At 41.5% G+C, this 21096-nt stretch overlaps 3 protein-coding genes across 6 annotated transcripts; 2 read left to right on the forward strand and 1 right to left on the reverse strand.

Annotated features, from left to right (window-relative positions):
• Window positions 1–3137: 3137 nt before the first annotated feature.
• Window positions 3138–15874, reverse strand: zgc:91944 (uncharacterized protein LOC436941 homolog). 4 transcript variants are annotated; one of them, XM_063900149.1, is made up of 11 exons: window positions 15644–15874; window positions 14495–14591; window positions 12658–13087; window positions 11175–11260; window positions 9793–9903; window positions 7897–8115; window positions 7354–7510; window positions 5942–6024; window positions 5740–5835; window positions 5190–5308; window positions 3138–4873 (listed from the first exon to the last, which is right to left on the reverse strand). In XM_063900149.1, the coding sequence occupies exons 2-11, from the start codon at window positions 14574–14576 to the stop codon at window positions 4733–4735; spliced, it is 1524 nt and encodes a 507-aa protein (XP_063756219.1). In that variant the 5' UTR covers window positions 14577–14591; window positions 15644–15874; the 3' UTR covers window positions 3138–4732. The 4 variants fall into 4 exon arrangements, with proteins under 4 accessions (XP_063756219.1, XP_063756220.1, XP_063756222.1 ...); XM_063900150.1 differs by lacking the exon at window positions 15644–15874 and having other exon boundaries at window positions 5190–5305; window positions 14495–15630; XM_063900152.1 differs by lacking the exons at window positions 7897–8115; window positions 15644–15874 and having other exon boundaries at window positions 5190–5305; window positions 14495–15630.
• Window positions 15875–16808: 934 nt separating this feature from the next.
• LOC134874424 (gap junction beta-4 protein-like) lies at window positions 16809–18308 on the forward strand. Its single transcript, XM_063898426.1, has 2 exons — window positions 16809–17479; window positions 17598–18308. Exons 1-2 carry the CDS (start codon window positions 16944–16946, stop codon window positions 17890–17892), a joined length of 831 nt encoding a protein of 276 aa, XP_063754496.1. The 5' UTR covers window positions 16809–16943; the 3' UTR covers window positions 17893–18308.
• Window positions 18309–19181: 873 nt separating this feature from the next.
• On the forward strand, window positions 19182–20895 carry LOC134875321 (gap junction beta-3 protein-like). Its single transcript, XM_063899849.1, has 2 exons — window positions 19182–19322; window positions 19722–20895. Exon 2 carries the CDS (start codon window positions 19794–19796, stop codon window positions 20493–20495), a length of 702 nt encoding a protein of 233 aa, XP_063755919.1. The 5' UTR covers window positions 19182–19322; window positions 19722–19793; the 3' UTR covers window positions 20496–20895.
• Window positions 20896–21096: the final 201 nt, after the last annotated feature.

Raw genomic sequence — 21096 nt, forward strand, 5'->3', positions numbered from 1 at the left:
CAATGTGTAAGTGTCTATGTGTGTGTGGGTTTGTGTGCCTTAAAAAAGGTCAGCACTCAGGTTTGTGGATATCAACATGGACAGATTCAAATGCAATTTTGTGAGTGTGTGTGTGTGTGTGTGTGTGTGTGTGTGTGTGTGTGGCCTCTCATGCTCTGTCCTACATGGTCTACTGAAAAGAGAAAAGTAATTTATTCATTAAATACAAGGAATAAGAACAAACTGTATAAAATGAATCATATCTTAAAAGAATTACAACGCCTTCATTCCACTAATAAATACATCTGTGTAAAACTGAAGCCACGAGGTGATTAGCCTAGCTTAGCTATTTCCTTCATTTATTCTCTATTTATTTATAAAGACGAGGAAGATCGCTGTGCAAGTTATACCTTAATCTGCTAATCTAATTGTGTCCATCACCAAGTCTTTTTGGATCAGAACGTCTCATACTGGCTCAGATTATGCCTCCTCTCGGGCTGCAATCATTTTCCTTATTGATTATATATAATTATACAATATGGAGGAAGTCTCTGTCTGTCTGTCCTTTAAAGTTTGTCAACAACTTCATCTGATCTGCGTCGCACCACTGAAGACCCAAGGAACAGCGGAGTAACGATGGCACATCCTTTTGGTACATTTTTCATTCTATACAATGTCAAAAACATGTGAAAAAAGCCCATTTTAAGTTCAGAGCCCGATACTACACTTTCAGACTATTAGATATGTCCAACCAATGGCAAAAACTTAAAGGTATGAAATAACAACCGCATGAACAGAGGACATAACTTAGCACTAGCCTTGTCATGCTGCGTTTAAAGGTATATCTGGAGCTTGGAGGCTCAAAATGATTGGCCTAAAAGCAGCAGGACGTACGGTATCTTCTCCATCGTGCTACAAATGTAACCGACCAGTATGTGGACCAATCTCCCTGCATTCACAAACCTAACTCACCTTTAATCATATCTTAGCACAACATAATTAGAGTAAAGAATTAGCCAAGATCCAAACAAAGACACACTGAAATGCTGTGAGTCTGAGAGTTTGCTTCAGGCTGTTAAATGTAGCAGATGGTCGGGGTTTTACTGACTGTTCACTGTTGGAGTGCCAGAGAAGGAAATCGCTCATTTAAATTGCAAATATGCCAGTGTGAATGCAACACATACTGACACTCATCATATTGTTTTATTCTGTAGACCAGTGTGAGGAGGGCCAAAACAAATGAGTGGTTTTTTTTTTACAAATTTCCAAATTTATGTTCAACAAATATGAGCAAAATACAAATTTAAAATAAATGATGCATTCAGATAGGATTGGTCTAAAATGAATAGCAAGGATCAGCATTGTTTTTTTAAATATGGTAACAACAACTCCACTTATCCTAGGGGTAAAACATAATGGTGGACAATGTCTCCCTCTAGTGGTTTAAGGAAGGAATAGCAGTGAAAGACCACAGTTCACTTACTTTGCATTCATTAGGGACGCTACAACCCGTAGAAAAGGGCTTGCAAGCATGCAAACACACGCACACACACACACACATTTAATGAGTGGATTAAAAAGCATTTGGAGTATCTCCAACTCCTCGAGGCCCAACTTTGAGCACGCAGCAGCTTTCCGAGGGATTTGGGGCAAATTCTATCACGTTGATGTCATTACATTACGTTGCTGTGTCCGAGGGCAACAAACAGCTAATGTTTCTCTAAATGGCAATTTCCTGAGACAAGTTTATCTCCACTGTAAGCATGCTGCCAAGTCCTTTGCGCTGTGCAACTACAAATCAATTACCGAGTGGGGGAGGCACGAATATGAGACTAGATCATCTTTTTTGGAACGGAAATCTTCTCTCCAGAAAAAAGAAAGTCAATTTGAAACGCATCCCCGAAGTAGGCAGCGGTCATTTAAAGAGGCTGTGTTACGCTGTTTGTGGTTTTCCCTTACCTGGAGAGTGTTAGACAAGGCTGTGTGCATGTAGGCTACAATCCCAGAGTTGTCCCTGGACCAATAGACCACACTACCTCATGTCTAGTGTTTATTCACCACAAATACAATTCTTAATTAAAACAACAACAATATTTGAAACATATTTAAGTATAAACTGTTACCTAATAATTACCTTTTATTTTCCCCCATTATGTTTGTTGCTTTTATTACGTTTTATCCAAGTCCTTTATCGCTTATTTTTGATTGCTGTTGAACTAATAGTTTTAGTTTCTAGAGATTGTTTTTTTGTAGATAAGCTAATTGGATTCCAATTAACCAGGGGAAAAAAATCAGGGCTGTGTATCGTCTGTTTTTATCTTGAATAGCATGTCACATCAGGGAATGGTAACATGTGGTCACATCAGGTGTAAAGAAGTTCAACTCTCATCTTGTAGTAATTAAATGGGATTAGGGTGGCATGTATTATCTGAAAGCCATACCTGATAGCAGACATCATCTTCAGAGTGCGTTCTTCCACGTCATCACAGCACTGGCACTCTTCCTGACATCAGACCTGAATGCATTAGGAAATACTGAAGCATGTACTACAGAATACATGTTGTCTAGCATTCATTTATTCCTATTATTTTATTCATACTTATTCAACACGTGCAGAGAGGCTAACTTGTTCCAGTGTGACGTGACTCTTTTCAGGAACTCGGAGCTCTGAACATCTGGACACCAGCTGATGGCTCTGACAGGGTATGAGGGCCTAAAGTAAATAAATAAGTGAGCTGGAGAGGTGGGTGAAAAAAAACACAGAATTTCTAACTCTAAAGTCATACATTTACAGGACACTCAAACACATTGGGTGATGAGCTTGTTACAACCTAAAATGAAGCTATGTAAATTAGTGACTTTACTCTTGAGTTTTTCTCGACGAATTATGAATTTTTAAAAACACACATTTGAGATTTTACCCTTTAGAACATTTCTGAATTTTTCTTGCAAAGGTTTAATTCTATTATCACAAAGAAAACATATTTAGAATTTTTTGAAATAGGGTTTTCTTCTGGTATATTTACCGCTTTAATCACCGGTTGTATCAATTATATATATCTTTTTTTTTTACGAATGCAGTGCCAGACACACCATCCTAAAACCCTGCTATCTAAAACCTGAAATCACTGAGAAAAAGAAACAAGACATACCACATCCATTGTTTACAATTTTATTACTGTTATTGTTTTCCTGTCAGGTAAAGCAGATAGAGAGGAGCGTAATAATCAGAACCGGCGTGCAGCTTTGAGTCCAAAGCCGGACGACCGGACTGTCTGAGGTGAGTACATGTTAGAGATACACGGCTAACCCCCCACCCCACCGCCCCCCCCCCCCCCGTCATATATGCTACATAACACTGTCAGGCAGCTGCCACTTCCTGACAGCTCGGCCTGCAACACATTCATGACACAGATATTCTGAGGTAAGCTAGAGTTGGCTAGTGTTGTACTGAGCAAATAAACACATCTATGTTCGGTTTATCTATAGTGTCGTATCGAGCTCATCTCTACCTTGGCATAGCTTTGGCATTAGGAGGTAACACGGTAGAGGAACAAGCGTCTTCGTCCATTTCATGAACATTTAGGGAGTCTCCCCGCCGAGGCCTTTGGCCCTTAAATACAGGGGACTATGCGAGTCAGCTATTCAAGTTTGACAAATAACTATTTAGTGCTAATGTGAAGGAAAGCACCCATAGACGTGTGTGATCTCCGGCTTGTTTATGTACATGTCTAGGCCCAAACGCAGGTTCAGTCTGCTTCCCTCTTTCGATTATAGTGAGATCCACTTTGAAGTGCAGTCATACAAACTTACAGGAGCTTAAGCTTTAGCTTATTCTGATAACAGAGAAGGTGCTTTTAGCATGTAGCATTACGTATTTGATCACATTTGTTTTAGCGTTATTTCAAACGTTAACATAAAAAACAATCTGAGTAGACATGTGAGTGTAGTCTAGCTTCACTGGCTGAGAGGAGGAGTGAGACGTTTGGAAAGAGGATTATAATACAAAAGAAACGAGGGAACAGCAGCATTCAGTAATACAAAGACGACAGATGATAAGAGAGACTATGATATATTGTCCTAGGCTTGTTCTGCAAATATAAAAAGGTATAAATAACACATCCTGTTTTGGTTAAGATGAAGAAATTAAAGCGCGTGTTCAGACAATCCTCCACTGTCTTGATCCACCGTTTCTTTTGGGGGATTTACCTGAGATTCCAGTTGTCCCTCAGGGCTTTTTCGGACTTGATAGCGACAGCACGTTATCGACTGATTGAGGCGGGGTCAAAGACTTTCTACGCAAGCAGAGGGCGTTCAAATCACCATAAACTAGAAGTAAGCCACCTCTCTCTCTCTTCCCACAGCAACACACACCTGACCTGCAGGCTCAGCACTCTCATGTCACCACAGTCCAAACAACCACTCTGTGAAAAGGCAAAAAGAAGGCGTGTAGCGAGAGAAAGAAAAGCTTCAAACGGGCGAGGTATCCTTTACATATTTCTCCCTCTAAGGAATTTAATACCATCTTGGAATGCACTATATATGGATATATATATATACTGTATATTGCCATTAATATAAGCAGGATTACTGTTGATAAATACAGTGGCCTCCTTACCATCCGGGGCCCCCTTCTCCCTTTCATTTATTGGGTGCCAAAGCCCCCCAAAAAGACCCCTACATGTGAGGAGGAGGAGACACTTATTGTTTTCCGTTTCCTCTGATTCAAATGTGACGATCCACCAGCTTTTGGTCACTCTTCGTCCACAGTCTCCCTTTTTGAATCCTCCTCTTTCTGATCCAGAACCTGAGCGGGGGGGCTCGGCAGGGCGGTGACCTCTGCAGGAGCCAATGAGGAGGAGTCCTCAACCATCCTGTGGGAAGAGCTCTCTTCCTGTTGGATAAGGAAAACATCTGGATTTACACTTTGGATTACACAAGGGGTTAAAACTAGGCATGTGAGTATAATATTGAAGTGGAGAAACTGATCAAATGATGGGATTCTGGAAATAAAACATACGTTTCCTTTGGTCTACTTAAATCATTTAAGTGTGAGAGGCTCTCATAGCTTGTGTGGTCCTAATTTGTATGTGGTTCCCTTTCAATTACGGTGATTCAATTAATCAAGAACGAAGCCAATGATTCCTCCTACCACTTGTCTGTTTTGGTTCTCCTCATGTTACTGGTTAAGCGGCACCAAGGTGAGTTACCTGCTCTGAGAACCGATGGTTCACCTGATCGGCGAACTCCTGCATCTCTCCCTCCTCCCCGTTGGAGTGGCAGCTGGGACTTGGCACCTCAATTCCATGGCTTTCCAAAATGGCAGCTTCTGGTTGTGTTGGACGGGAAAGCAGAGGAAAAGAGATGGAAACAGAGGAAATAGGAATATGTTAGATAGCTTTTTGTGCATGTAAAGGGTCTGCAAAGGCTGAAATCACTGGGACTCTGAACATCACACTTCAACATTGTACGTGGCTAAGGGGCAGGACATCTCTAAGCGGTTGGTCAATCACAACAGAGCCGGCCAGCTAGCCAATCAGAGCAGACTGGGCTCTGGTTTCAGACAGAGGGTGATAAGAGGTGCTGCAGCACAGGCAGTATGAGAAACATAAAGAGCTTTTTGAACATTAAAGCATGGAGACATGTCCCAGGAGAGACACTAAGTACTAATATGACCCTGTAAATGCGGATTCTTAAAGCATCTATCTATGTATCTATCGGTCTGCATGGAAAGCAAAAGTAAAGTTATCAGGTCCTTACCGATGTTCGCTCTTCTCTTCATCTCCTTCCGACGGTTGGCAAACCAGTTGTACACTTTCAATGCCGTCACACGTTCAAACTCAGAAAGCTTGCAGCCTGGAGGACGTATCCAGAATACCATTTCAGACACTTTATCAAAGCCATGCTGAGCAGCTGTCCTATGAATGTTCTCAGAGGAACCAGCCTCTCTTTATTTCAGTACCTGGTTTCTGGATGACTGAGTTGCAGGCGTTAGCGATCTCCTCTCTCTTTGCTTCATCCGGGTACTGGTTCTCCATGAAGAAGCTGGAAGAGATCCACAGGAATGGAAACAGTTACATCAGATAAGGTATTTTACACCTCATCTCCCTTTGGTATCGATTTAAGAAAGGGCAGTGTTTATACAGTGAGACGTCAGGAGAAGGGGAAATTAAAAATGCTTTAAGTGGATTATTTGCTCAGTTTAAGAGTTGGATGCTTAATTCTCTTCTTAGGCCTCGACATTGATTTTCTGGTAAGCAACAGAAATGTATATATCCAGGTAAAGACCCATTTTTCTGTCCAATTTTCCCTCCCTCACATCTTTATATCCCTCCAAGGCTGGAAAAAAAATGATCTCACATTACAAAACATGCAGGGATCAATTTCTCCCCAGCCTCCTCTTCATCTCACCCTCTGCGATGCCCTATCCTGTCTACTCTCTCTCTCTCTCTCTCTCTCACACACACACACACCATCTTCACCTCTACTGTATCGTCCTTGTGTCTGAACTAGCTCATGAGGATCAGCACTGCAGTGGAGTTGCGTAATCGGGGGGTCTGCTGGTGAGTGTGCTGTTATTACTGAGAGTGCTCAGACTGCAGCCTGTACTCACAGCAGCGGGGGAGTCATACGCCTCCTTCTCTGCATCCGTTTGGTTTACTGACTCTCTGGGACTAATACGTTACAGAGAGGAAGAGATATAACATACCTAAGAAAGAGTAGCATTTGTATCTGAATTGCAGGAGGCTACCACAGTAAAGGACATTTTCATCAACAGGGCAGTTCTAATATTTAACCGAAATTAAATGCATGAAGTTTCATATTTTTTATACGTTTTAATATACTTTAAAAGTGATATTTTGTCAAGTTTTAAATAATCTTTTCATCACGGGAGTGGACAAATAGGATGGCTTTATAAAATAGGTATTTCTATTATTATGGAAACTATCTCGAAGGAAGAGAAGTCTTATTTTTATACATATTTATTTTTAACTTGGATTTTTGATATCGCTTTACTACCTTTCTCCTCATTTTTATTATTGCATTGTTCTACTTTTAAGTCATTTAATTCTATTTTTTCACTTTCTGTTTATATACATTTTTAATGATAAATGAATTAATTCAGTCAGTCATTTTCTATGTGTTTGTATTTTTACATTCATGTTTTCACTTGTCTCAGTAGTCATTAGTTCAGTTTAGCTACCAAGATCTTCATTATTAATGAAGCTCAAAAAAAGTCATTTTATGGGAGAAACCTTTAGGATGGGGGTAACATTTCCTCCTCAACAGTTTACAATTAATACAAAATAAATCTCTATTTTCAGGTTTAATAGAAATCTAACGTAAAGGTGAAGCCATCCCTCTGCTGCTCACCTCTCCATGATGGATTGGCACTCCTTCCTCCAGGTGAACCTGCTTCCTCTGCGCAGCCTCAGCGGCCCCCCCACCATGCTTGCTCTGTCTCCTGACATCATCCCCGTCCTCCAATCAGGCTCCTCCTTCACCAGGGAGCGCATCGATAAGGTGGCCCCTGAACAAGAGAGCACATGCAGGATTTATCTGATGGGAGCTCGCCTGACAAAGAACAGGTGTGTGTCTGGCACCTTAACAAAAGTCTCTCCTGTACTCAAAAGGTCATGTACTAAGGTGGGGATGGCTGTGTCTCACATAAACATGGACTTAAATAAAAAGTGAATACATCCAGAGGATTTCACTAGCATGGAGCTCCTTCATTCTGATCTGAACCCTCTAGTTTAACTGTCATTTGAGATGTGCATCCTTCCCAAGCTACTAAAGCTGCTACAGGGTAACATGCAGGTGGGCTGATGAGCAGGGGTCCCTTATGGCAGGCAGCTGAGGCCAGGAGGGGGGGAAGAGGGAGGAGGGAGAGATCTTTAGGGGGTGGCAGGGAGTTACCTGGCTGGGCCTGGGCGGCTGCGGCGGCAGCAGTGTACCACGGCAGCAGGTGCATCAGCAGCTCTCTCTGCCTGCTCCACACGGGGTTGGGGTTGGGGTTGAGGTTGGTGTTGGGGTTGGGGAGGCTGCCACTTGCCCCTGCTACCGTCACGTCTCTGTCCCCCCCCCTGGTCCTGGACATGGGACTCACGCTGTGCTGGCTTTCACTCCACCTCAGCCCTTCAGTCGGGACAAAACCAGCGGTCAGGCAGGCCACAGCCATCAGTGACACCAGATTAGGCTAATTGGAAATTGAGTTAATTGGGTTACCTGACACACTCCTGTAGACCTGCCTGCCAGTTTTTCAGTCACAATTTAACAACAAATGCCTGCTTTGTAATATATTTCAATGTTTCCGCCAATTCAAAGTCAATTGGATTGAGCAGCACGGCTTCTTTAACATTCATGATGGGCAGGTCAATAGGAGGCTATGAGAAGCAAAGCATTGTGGCCGCTGAGAGGTTGTTAGTATCACTGTTAAATGTTAGCCATGTAGGAATGAAAACCAGCACCAGAGCACCTCCAGCAGCAGGGCTGAGAACTACACAGGGGCTCAGGCAAAGCTTTGGGGGGGTTTAGGGAAATATAATAAAGGATAAAGATGAAAGAAGACAGCGGGGTCTGCAGAGGGTCCATCGGCGGCTTATCATATCTGTTAAAACCGTGCTTTACTGTCTGACAAACATATTAAAACTAAGAGCATCTCTGGTAGTTAGAGTGCTGTTTCACCTCCTGAAACCCACATCCCATCCGCAGGTTTGAAAGGCATGTTAACTTTTTTTTCCATCGCAAAAATGCACCATTCATCCAAATCAGAATCTGTAAATACAGACGTATGACCCATTTCTCCAATTTCCAACAGTCCGAGTAAGAAAAGCAGGAAGAATCTTGCATTTCTGTCATGAGAAATAACAAAATCCAAGCCTAAAACAAGCTTTGAATTAAAATTCAGCTTAGTTCTACATGTCTGAATTAATATTTTGCTGAAAATAAACCATTTGAGATAAATATTTCCTGTAAAAGTGGTAAAATAGTTCAAAATACACCCTTTTTTCCCAATTATTGGCAACACTTTGGGCTTTTTTTGTACATTATAGATTCCACTTCTTCCGACCAAACATTTGCAAAAGAGATCATCAAAGAAATTCATCTATAAAACTGAACAAAACACACTTTAAGCTCACTCCACTTCTTGCAATTATGGTGCAGGAGTTAAATTCACGAATAAAATCTGACCGAAGGAAAAGAAAAGGAAAAAGAGTCCTTGAAAGATCTTGGGGTTTCGTCGGTTAAACCATACCAATATTTTTATTAATTTCTCCCTGTATCTCGGACATAGAGAGGTCAACACCGTCCCAATCTGTTACTCTACCCTGTGCAGACAAACGGCATTCACCCGCTTGAGTTTCATTCCCAAACCAGAAGGCCTTATTTCATTGATTCTCATCTCCAGTGACAGCTCTCCCTTTATCATTTGTCTTTTCTCTGAAATTATAGATTTGTCTCATCCTGTCCTTGCTTGACTTTGAGGACCAAAGTGGGGTTAGCATGTTTAGAGGTGTGTGTGGCTTTACCATGCAGAGGGAGGAGGAGGAGGTGCATGGGAGTAAAGAGATGGTGGGGGAAGAATAGCAAGCAGTGGTTCAAATTCACAGAAAAAAAAGGTATTTTTATTAAACTTTCCTTCCTCATCTATCATCATTAACCTGACGTCCAACCTTGAGGCGCTTCCTCGTGATCATTCCTCCTGTCCTGCACATCCATCACACTTGTAATGATCTAGCCTCCCACTCCTCTGCTCTGCAATAGTCAGATTCAACACCTTATCTGAAATATGGTCCTGGTGTGACCCCTCACCTGGGTTGTTCCTCTCCAGCAGGTACCAGCGGTAGAAGGCTCTGCGCTTGGAGTCGCTCATCTCCAGGCCCTGCTGCAGCAGCCACTGGGAGATGTAGCTCTGGCTGATACCTGCGTGCGGGAGGAGAGGCACGTTATCTCCCTTCACATTCATTTACAGACATTGATTTATTTCTCGGTGCACTAACAGTAGGGTTTGAGAGATCGGCCCGGAGCCAGGCGCTGAGAAACTCCTGTTGGGCTAATGAAGACGTCCCGATATCAGTGGGTTTAATTGAGGACGTGATTTGCTGCTTTACGTTAGTGAGCGTTCTGCTGCACCGTTACGGTCAAATTGACGATCACAATTATTACTGAATATGGTTATTTGTCACTTAGTGTCAACATATTTGTGTTGCCATTTCACAATCATATGACAGAGAACAGCTTTCACTTCCACGTGGTGCGACCATTTACGTTCAACATTCACAATGCATCTTTTACGAAGCGGTCTTCTTATTCTACAGGAGAATCCAGAGGAGTTGCAAATCATTTTCAGCAGAAATGTTTCTTTATTAAAACAAGACAATAACAACACCCCCCCCGGCCCCCTTTTCTGTTTTTGTTTGTTTCTTTATGTATTTTTTTTGTTTTGTTACTCTGTTAAAGTGTCTTTGAGTTTCTAGAAAAGCACTATATAAGTGTCATGTATTCTTATTAATAATAAATAAGAATTAATTTATGATTACAAAAAGTAAAATCTACTTTATTGACACATCCGATTCAGCTGTACTTAATTTTAAGATATGTTTGTTATTACATAAGTTAAATGGTTTTCCTTTATTGCATGTCCAAACGATTCCATAATAACAACAGGTTAACCAGGACTACAAATACATCTACTGTAGACTTAGTCGACTAAATCATACCACATTAAGTCAGCTAAAACTAGACTCGAATAAAAAAAAACAGGCAACTAAATATGACAAAATAAATTAAACTAAATGTCATTTTAGTCAAAAATACTGAATCAAACTAAATCAAATGTACAGGGAAAGTGAACATTGGGCCTTAATTACACTTTCAATGCCTTATTTTGTTAGATTTGAAGGAGAACGTTAAGTGAAGCTTTTAATTAAGTGGTGACCCGTTAGATTCAAAGTCAGTTGTGTTTTTATTGCATATGAGTGCAAAAACACCTTCAACTGAATGCCTTGGCACTCTGTAAACCTGATTAGAGTGGGCGTTTTACTGAATGCACCGAGAAAACGTCTTTAATTTACAGAATACATTTCCAATCAATTAAGAGACATTCAAAGATTGCCAGCCCTTTAAGTATTCTTTATCATGTGTCCTTGTAGAGTTTAGTAACTTTCCTAACTTTCCCAGACGGAGCACAGTACCTGTCACCTGGCCTACGATGGCCTGAGAGATCCTGCGGTTGTTCAGGAACGTCTTGATCTCCTCCTTCACCAGGTTGCTGTCTCTCCTGTAGGAAGACATCGGAACGGTTACACTCAGTGGTTAAAAAGGCAGCCTTTGCCCTCACTAACCGTGCTCACGGCTGCTTCTCTTTTCTCAGCCATCCCCGAACGCCTGACCTGAATTAACTCCGCTCGAATTCTGGAGAATCAGCCTGCTGCTCGGGGGAGTGAGGCTGTCATTATCTGATGTTATAAAAGTCTCTACCGCCGTTCTCTCGAACAACACCGTGTTACCTGCCGGTCTCAGGCACGTCAGACTGTGCCGGAACCGGTGAACATTCTTTAAAACCGCAAAAGTTTTGGATAAGAAATGATTAAAAACACCATCAATGCAATCTAACATCCCGATACAATCTCCTCAGCTTTGAGGATCTCATTCGTATTCAAGCATATACTATACATTTCGCACTGTTTCCCACCAGTCTTGCCAACATTAATTTGATTCAATATAAGATGTCAGTTGGACAAAAGTACTAGTATTTACATATTTTATACATCTGTATTCGATCTGTTTTATTCCTGTGTGAAAGGCATTATGAACTGTATTTAATATGTGTTATGTGTTCCTGCCCAGAGACTGCAGATGGAAATAAGCGTTTAGCTATAACCTGGCATACAGTTTGTTCTCCTGTTGAGAATAATGTATATTTTTGCAGAGTCCTCATCAATAAAGACATATAATAATAAAATAATAATAATAATAATAATAAATTATCATTATTATCATTATTATTATAACTGAGCTCCTGCTGTCCTCCTTCCTCCTCCTGTTGTAGTAGGATATGTTGCATTAAATACAATGTTGTACTACAGGATCATTAATTAATGTTAGGAGCATGTGTGTATGTGTGTGTGTGTGTGTGTGTGTGTGTGTGTGTGTGTGTGTGTGTGTGTGTGTGTGTGTGTGTGTGTGTGTGTGTGTGTGTGTGTACACTAGGTTAGAAACAAGGCCTCACAAACTGTGGAAATAAGAGCGTCAAGGTAAAACGAAAAGGCCACCTTTTGTAGGTTCAGGTCAACTATTCCTCACATTCTCTGAAATAAAGAGGGTACAAAGTTACGTTCGAATCGGACAAGAGTAAAAACTCCCCGCTCTTGTGCTAGAAAACTAAAAAGGTCAAGTGTCGGATGATGTAGTGCAGGGAACCCGGCCATGGACACGTGTACGGAAACGTAATGTGTAAAAACAAAAAAAGTTACAACAAAGAATCAGGGAGAAGGCTCCAGCTATAAAAATGCTAATACAACAAGTGTTTAACAACATAATCCCGGGGTCTTTGACGTAGTTAAATCTTACGTGACCTCTTTTGAACCTGATAGAATTTTACTCCTACGAATGTTGAGAAGGAGGACCGGACTCTTCACCTGGCCCACCCCAAGACCTCCTCCAACACGTCCTCACCTCATGTACTCCTCCACCTTCTCCTCCAGGTCCCACTCCTCCTCGCCCATCATGTCGTAGCTGAAGGAGCGCTGCACCGCCACGCTGGGCGGGTAGAGGGGTGGAGGGGAGGCCTCGTAGCTGTTGCTGGGGGACAGCGCGGCGCCGTCCAGCCCGGAGGTCTGCGTGGTGGCCGAGGCGAGGGACAGCGAGGAGGAGGACGACGAAGACGAGGACGGGGCCGGGGCGGCGGCGGCGGGGGTGTTGTTGGACGGGGCGGGTTGGGAGTCACAGTTTGACGGCGGGCGGTGGTCCGAGTCCAGCCTCTCCAGGGACTCCAGCGCGTGGAGGATCTGAGGTTTGGTCATGCCGGAGAGACGCAGGCGCTGCAGGAGGTCGATCTGCTCGATGGTGTAGCGCGGCTCCACCTCGCAGCACTCCATCCGGGCATCTGCGGATAAATGGTCAGAGTGAATCTGACACGGGCATTTATGAAGGAAACACAAGACCAACTTTGTAAGTGAATATGAACCAGGTTTATTAATACTCCTCTGTTGCTCTCCCAGAGGTTTCTAACACCCCGTTAACTGTGTGCTTTCTTTGGATGTCACAATTGAGACAATGATCTTCATCCATTTTCATTTATTTTCTTAGATCTAATAAAGTTTTTCCTTGTCCGATGTGAGGCTCTAAGGACAGAGGATGGTATATTTTTATTTTGGACAAACTGTAAAGTCCTCTGAGACAAATGTAAAATGTGTGATATTGGGTTTTATAAGTAATCGTTGATTGATTGATTGATATTACCCCAAACGTGTGCATGCTTAGTTTACTTTTCACCAGATAAACAGCATCCCGGGACTTCACAAACTGTTACCAGGACATATACGGCTATATTTATCTCCACCTTTGATAGATATTAAATTTAGAGAATGTGCCACAAACTTCTTCAGAACTGGAGACAAACTTGTGAAAGATGAAAGGATTATTAATAGATGAAAACCCAAATAAAAACAGACACTCAAAAGCTGAGTTCAAATGCTACTCGTCCTTTGATGTGGTTTACTTATCTCTTAAATGCAAATCTGATTAAATTACTTTGGTAATGTTAATCCCAAATAAATAAGTAAGAGTGGTGTGTAAAACTGAAGTTATAGGGGGGGAAAAACTCAGACTGCATTCTCCTCTGAAGAACCCTTGGGTCATTTGAAAAAGTTGGCACACTTTCAAACACTTGGCTGGCACAGACACTTGGGGCTAACCTTGCTACATTTGTCCAGGGGGGGAATTAAAGTAAGATCACCCCTGCATACATAACCTAACATCAGGTCCACTCAGCCTAGTCATATGCATCCATCCATCCACCTTTTCATGGCATTTACCTGCCTGTCATGCACATGGTTGTAGTAGGAATCCTTGCCTTAGCATTGTGCAGGCTACAGTGTGAAAATCACGTTAAACTCAATTAAAAAAATTAACCAATTTGTTATGACCTTGCATATTTAAAAAGATAGAAATCTGGGACAGCACATACTTTTTGTCTGTCTTATGAACCCACTCTTCAACTAGGTACTTTGCACATAATTACTTCCATCAAAAACTTCCACGGCTTCCAAGAGGAGTTGAGGATCTTTAGGATGTGTCACTTCCAGTACTGTAAAATACTGTATGTACTTTTTATTTTATAGGCAGGACAAAGTTGCCTCACGAGCTCATTTTATAATGTGTGTTTACAGGACAGGTTGCAATCAGATATACAGCAAGTCTTGATATGTTATGAGTGCTTTTAGTGCAAAACAAAGCGAGCTTTCACTGTAAAAGTAAGTGAAACCCCGTCCGATCACTGAGGTTATCTTACCTGGTGGAGGAGGGGACACAGACAGGCGCCCCGGGAGCGGCTCAGAGCGAGGGGTCGCGGCGGGGACACACCACTGTCGCATGGCTCAGCTGGACCTCTACAGAGACAGGAGACTTGCTGCAGTGTGTTGCGGTTAAGCGGCCCCTATTAGCATGCTGGCAAACCCACAACAGCAGATGACTCGCTGGCAGAAAGCTAAATTGGCTAAGCTAACGCCGTCAACTCTGGCTGGTTCCCCTGAGCTCCAGCCTCCCATCGATAGCTGCTCGCTGCCTTGTTGCGTAAAGTTAGCACGTGTGAGTGAAGTTAAGAGCGGAAGTACTGCAATGAAACCTTCAGAATAAAGCAATGTTTTAGGAGGCTAACAGATGCTAACTCAGATCATATTCCAGACAGCTCTGACTAATAAAACCAAACTTAAATCAAACATAAGCAACACATAGTGTTTAAAACTGCACTGCATCTTAGAATTCAAACATACCATACACATTTTCCGAATAACTTGTATATTTATATTCTCTGAAATTATAATAGTTTTATGATAAGAAGTTTAATAATATTTATACCACTATTTATATTGGGAATTTTACCTTATCTTACTTAAATACCAAAGTCAACTACGTGTATTTGAAAACCTACCTTGCATAAAAACAAAATTATGATTAATAAAATGTGTGTATTTAAACATTTTTGATTTATTCTACTATCACTATTTTATAACATTTTATTTTAAACTTTAATGCCGTGTTTAGCAAATATATTTTAAAATGTGTAGAAAGTTCTTTCAGCGCAATTCCAACAGGGTATTTCTGATGCATTTACTTCTCTTTCTCGCGCTGTCTAAAATCGCTGTAGAGACTGCGCTCTTATTTTGAAGGACCAATAAAGCATCACTAATTAGTCTACCCAACTTGACACTTCAGTCTTGTTTTGGCTAACAACTTATCTAAAACTTGCACTTTTGAAGTGCCACCAGCCAGTACTAAAAACGAGTTGCTGTCTTCAAAACCTGCACAGATCAACGTGGCACCAAGCAAACAATGTGTGTGTTAAGTCTAGACTGGTCTGGGACATAGCATGTTGCTAACGAGTTAGCTCGCTAGTTAGCAACGTTAGCTATTAGCTAGCATCGGATTGTCGCTCCCTTACCTCCCGTTGCTGTGGAGAGCAGCTCAGCCGGCTGGACGGAAAGGGGAGATGGGGGAAACTGTGGAGAAAGTATCGGTCCAGCCAAAGCCCAATAAAGAAAGTAACTCCTTGGCTCGGTCCTGTTGTGAATTAACAAACAGAGGGTGGACGATGCAGGGACATATTGTCTTTTGCAGTGGGGAAATAGTGTATGCAAATGTGGGGAGTCTGTCTCAATTTATGACCCCTCACCCGATACCACTGTCAAGCTAGCAGAGATATAAATATGATTTCCGGTTATACTGTACTGGAAACACCATAGCTGAATGTAACACAATGTGCCAACATGAAAGTACATTTCAGGAACGTTGTTTGGACAGAAAACAACGATCCTACACTATATCCAGAGGTGCAAGAAGTATTCAGATGCTTTACTTGAGTAAAAGTACCAGCACATTATTGTCAAAAGAGTCATTAGAAGTAGAAGTCCTGCATTAAAAATCTTAATTAAGTAAGAGTAAAAGGTTTCGTCAGCAAAATGTACTCAAGTATGAAAAGTAAAAGTATTTATTGTGCAGAAAAATAGCCTTTTTGTACAGTTGTCTATATGTGACATTTCATGGTATTTTTGTTACATCAAAACTGTTGTAGACGAACAAAGTCCTATCTGACCTATCTGAAAATTGTAAAATAATTTGAAGAGTTTGTCCACATTTTTATGATTAAATTACATTAAAATGTAGAGGAGTAGAAGTATGAAGACGCATCAAATGGAAATACTCCATTAAAGTACAATTACAAGTAGTGGCTGATGAGGGTGTAGCTAGCCTATATTCTCTTTCTAGGTTCTAGGTTAATTTTTTCTCCTCTTTAGACATAGTTGGGCTAAGCCACTTCCAAACATATGCATTTTATCTTTTCATAAAGCTCCAAACAAGAAATCAAAGAAGGATATCTCCCTTAAAATGTCCAACTGTTTATTTCAATGTCACAGGAATGTGTAGTACCCTAAACAGCATTGGTGATTTTTCCTGCCTCTCTCTCCTGCCTGTTAATAAAGGTGTTTGCTCTCACCAGTTCCACTAGTGACTGCAGAAGGAATGAGTTTGTGTTTGCTTTGTTCGGCATCCCTCCCTCCCCTTAGACCTGTGCCAAAGAGGCAGAAGTAATAAGTGCTTTATTAGTCTGCCTTTGTGCTTCACTTGCTCAGTTCAGTGTGTGTCCAAGCCATCTGTATTTGAGTCTTCGGCAGAGTGTCTGCAACATTTTTGTGCGGTTGTCCTTCATCAATGTGATCCAACTTGACAACTGAAACAACACCATGAACTGGGCCTTCCTTGAGGGCCTCCTGAGCGGGGTCAACAAATACTCCACGGCGTTCGGTCGCATCTGGCTCGCCATCGTTTTCATCTTCAGGCTCTTGGTCTTCCTGGTGGCGTGTGAGAAGGTCTGGGGTGACGAGCAGAAGGACTTTGATTGCAACACCCGGCAGCCCGGTTGTCACAATGTCTGCTATGACCACTACTACCCCATCGCCTACACCCGGCTCTGGGCTCTCCAGCTGATCTTTGTCACCTGCCCGTCCCTTCTTGTGACGCTCCATGTGTCCTACCGGGAAGAGCGTGAGCGCAAACACCGCCTGAAGCACGGAGAAGAATGTACACCTCTGTATGATCACACTGGGAAGAAGCGAGGGGGTCTTTGGTGGACCTACTTTCTCAGCCTGATGTTTAAGATTTCAGTGGATGGTGTGTTTGTCTTTCTACTCTACTACATCTATGAGGCCACGTTTTTCCCACCGTTGGTGAAATGCAACATCGACCCATGCCCCAATGTGGTGGACTGCTACATCGCAAGGTAAGGGTACCAAAGAGGCTCTAAATAGTTAAAAATCCTTTAATCCCAATGGTTGAACTTGATTGAATAACTACTAATCTTACATGTTCTGTCTCTTTTCCAACCATTTATTCCTCAGGCCCACAGAGAAGAAGATATTCACTATCTTCATGGTGGTGACCAGCTTCGTGTGCATCTTCCTCAGTTTTTGCGAGGTCTTCTACCTGTGTGGGAAGAGGTTCTGGGAGTGCTGTAGAGCAGGTCGTGGTTCACCGAGAGAAAACTCCTTCAAGATGGTCAGGACTCCTACGACAGTGAAGGAGAACTCAGCTTTCAAAGAGCCGGTAACGGAGAAGGCCAAGATGTTCGATAGTGAGAACGGAGAAACTAGCAACGAGGGTTCAGCCCCAGCGTACAACATAGTAGTCACTTAAGAGACGTGTGTTTTATGACTTTGACTTGTGAGAAAATAACTATGCAAAAGGTAGCTTTTTGTGTTTGTCAGCTAGGTTTATCTGCAGAATATTAGTGGCTTTAAAGGATATGTTGTCTTTAAGGTCTTCATTTGCTTTTTTATATCAAAAGTATGTTTGTTGGTGCTTTTTAAAGGCTTGTCAACTTAAATAACGAATATACACTAAAGTTGATTTACTGCACTTTGTCTATTTATATGATTATGTGTTTTTATAGATAATTGTGTCATCTGTATGACCACAGAATGAAAATGTCTCAACTTATCATGAGCTGCAGTGTCAGTGCTTGGACAGAAACTGGCAAATATGTCTTCACAATCACACATTATGTCATGAACTTGAACGAGAAATAAAGACGATATTTTCTGAAATAGAAACTACCCTGTCAAATTTGCTTTGATATTTATTCCTCTTTAATCCCTGTAAAAAAAAAGAACTTTTGGTTATGAACACATTTTATTACCCTACACTATGCAAGGGAAATAAAAATGGGTGCAGTATTATAGTAGTAATTAAAAATGGATAACTAGATACTGCAAAAAGATGTCTTGGGTACAAAATCTACAAGTGGTTACTCATGGGAGTAACATTATTGACAAAAGTTGATTAAACCACCACTCCTACAAGTCACAGTTTGATGACGAATCCTGCATTACTTCAGAACAGCGATTGAGAGTTGGTTTGTAAAGGGCAGTGTCGTAAAACTTTGCTGTTAACAGTGACCGCTAACCTAATGAAATGAATACGCAAATGCTTGTTTTATCTGATTCTACGGTATCGGCCCCCATATCTCAGGTGTGTTATAGTACCAAAGGTTTTAGAGAGTACTTGCACAAACATATTGTAGGTGGTGGCCCTGTTTAATTCTGATTAATCAAAGGGAACAAATGGGCATATCTACAGATACCAGATGGCTACTGGAGCTGATACCAAGGCCCCTGTAGAGGAATGTGATAGACTAACACACCTCAATGTGGTTTTGTGTACTTGTTACTAATTATTCCGTATCACCATTATTAATTCAAGCTAATTCACATTGCATCCATTTTCTTTGTTCAGTTAAGCCACTGATGTGTCTCTTTTTTCTAAACAGTTTTGCTCTAATTACCAATTTCATTAAGGTACCCCTTCATACAACTGCCAACATAAAAGTGGAGCACTTGGAGGTCTGTTTTAAGATTATGTGATGCTGACAGGAAGTAGTTGGACTTTTAAATGTATATTTGGGATGGATGCCAAAGGTGACCACGCCTTAAGATTATGGCCAAGATTTGATTTTTGAGGTAGGTCATTATCAGAGACCCACAGTAGGAGAGAGGTTGCCTGCTGAACACATTCCCACAGTTAGAGAGGGGACACGATGGACTGACTGGAAGACCTGATTTCTTACGGTAAGCTAATACTTTTTAGTCAAAAGGATTTACATATTTTGGGTTGGTTATATTTAGTTTGATGTTTGGAGGCAGGTTGATAGAACATTTAGCAAACTGTTTAGGTATTTAACAACTTTATCATTCATCATTAAAAGATATCTGTTCACAAAGTGTCAAACTTAAACTCAAACTTAAATACAAGTTTAAAGGGAGGGAGTTAAGGTTTCATAGCTGTCAAACAAACGGTTTGATCGTAAAAGATCATTACTATCGAACATATCCAGTGAGATATTTGGAACAGAATACAGAATATTTAAATAAATGAAGATTTGATATATATATTGTTTTCATCTAAACCTTGTATTTCTCTGGATATATTTTCCTAACTCTGTCTTTGTCTCTTTTTTTGTGTTGTAGCTCTTCAGATTTCAAAAACTCCCCTCCTTCAACATTTAGTTACAGACTTCAAATCCAATCAAAGCTGAACTCATGGATTGGAAATTTCTCCAGGGTCTTCTCAGTGGAGTCAACAAGTACTCCACTGCCTTCGGGCGAATCTGGCTGTCAGTGGTCTTTGTCTTCCGGGTGTTGGTCTTCGTGGTAGCTGCCGAGCGGGTCTGGGCTGACGACCAGGGACACTTTGACTGCAACACCCTCCAGCCTGGGTGCAAGAACATCTGCTACGATTACTTCTTCCCCATCTCCCACATTCGCCTCTGGGCTCTGCAGCTGATCTTCGTCACCTGCCCTTCCTTCATGGTCGCGCTGCACGTGGCCTACCGGAAAGATCGGGAACGCAAATACCAAGCAAAGCACGGTGGTGACAGGCACCTGTACGACAACCCAGGCCAAAAGCACGGCGGCCTGTGGTATACATACCTGATTAGCCTCTTCATTAAAACCACCTTTGAGATCACGTTTCTCTACCTGCTCCACTACATCTATGACAGTTTCAAGCTGCCCAGGAAGGTCCAATGTGATGTCAGTCCCTGCCCTAATTTGGTGGACTGCTACATATCCCGGCCCACTGAGAAGACCATTTTCACCTACTTCATGGTGGGCGCGTCCGTGTTGTGTATTGTGCTCAACATCTGTGAGATTTTCTATCTGATAATGTTCCGGTTGGTGACCCTCAAAAAAAGAGGCAGTGCAAAGACCTGCTCTATGAAGGTCCGCCATAACCTGGACTGAAAGGGCTATAAGCTATCTCTTATATTGTAGCTGGAAAACCAGTAATGGAAATTAATATTGGTATTTAATGCCTCTATTTGACCAACAACAAGGGGGATCCTTTTTCCCCATTTAAAAATGATATTTGTATGTATACTTTTATATGTAATATAAATATATTGTATTGACATAAACAACCCAAAGCTCTGTAATGATACTAGAGGTATTTTTTTTCCACAAGTGTAATAAATATTGCCGCCTAAAAGAGTGTTTTGTACATCATGACGTTTTCAATGAAAGGAAGTGCTGGAGGATTGCCTAATATAAACTGACACTGTTTGTTTCCTGTATTCCAAAATAAAAATAAAGTCAAACAACTGAAATAAAGTTTTTGCAACAAAATAAAACCACAGCAAATCCATTCATGGGTAATATTTACTTCTCCTACTCTAATGATGCCATTTCTCCACCTGGTGGCACTAAAGGCATACTACACAATCATGTGTAGTATCAGAAAACATTGCAATGATCCCTCCCCAAAGTGTCCAGCTCAGGTAATTCTGCAGTCATTCAGTTTAATTAACTTGAGGTTTCTGACAGATCTAGGTGTTAAAAACAACAT

Source organism: Eleginops maclovinus, chromosome 13, assembly GCF_036324505.1.
Source record: "Eleginops maclovinus isolate JMC-PN-2008 ecotype Puerto Natales chromosome 13, JC_Emac_rtc_rv5, whole genome shotgun sequence".
Lineage (NCBI taxonomy): Eukaryota > Metazoa > Chordata > Actinopteri > Perciformes > Eleginopidae > Eleginops > Eleginops maclovinus.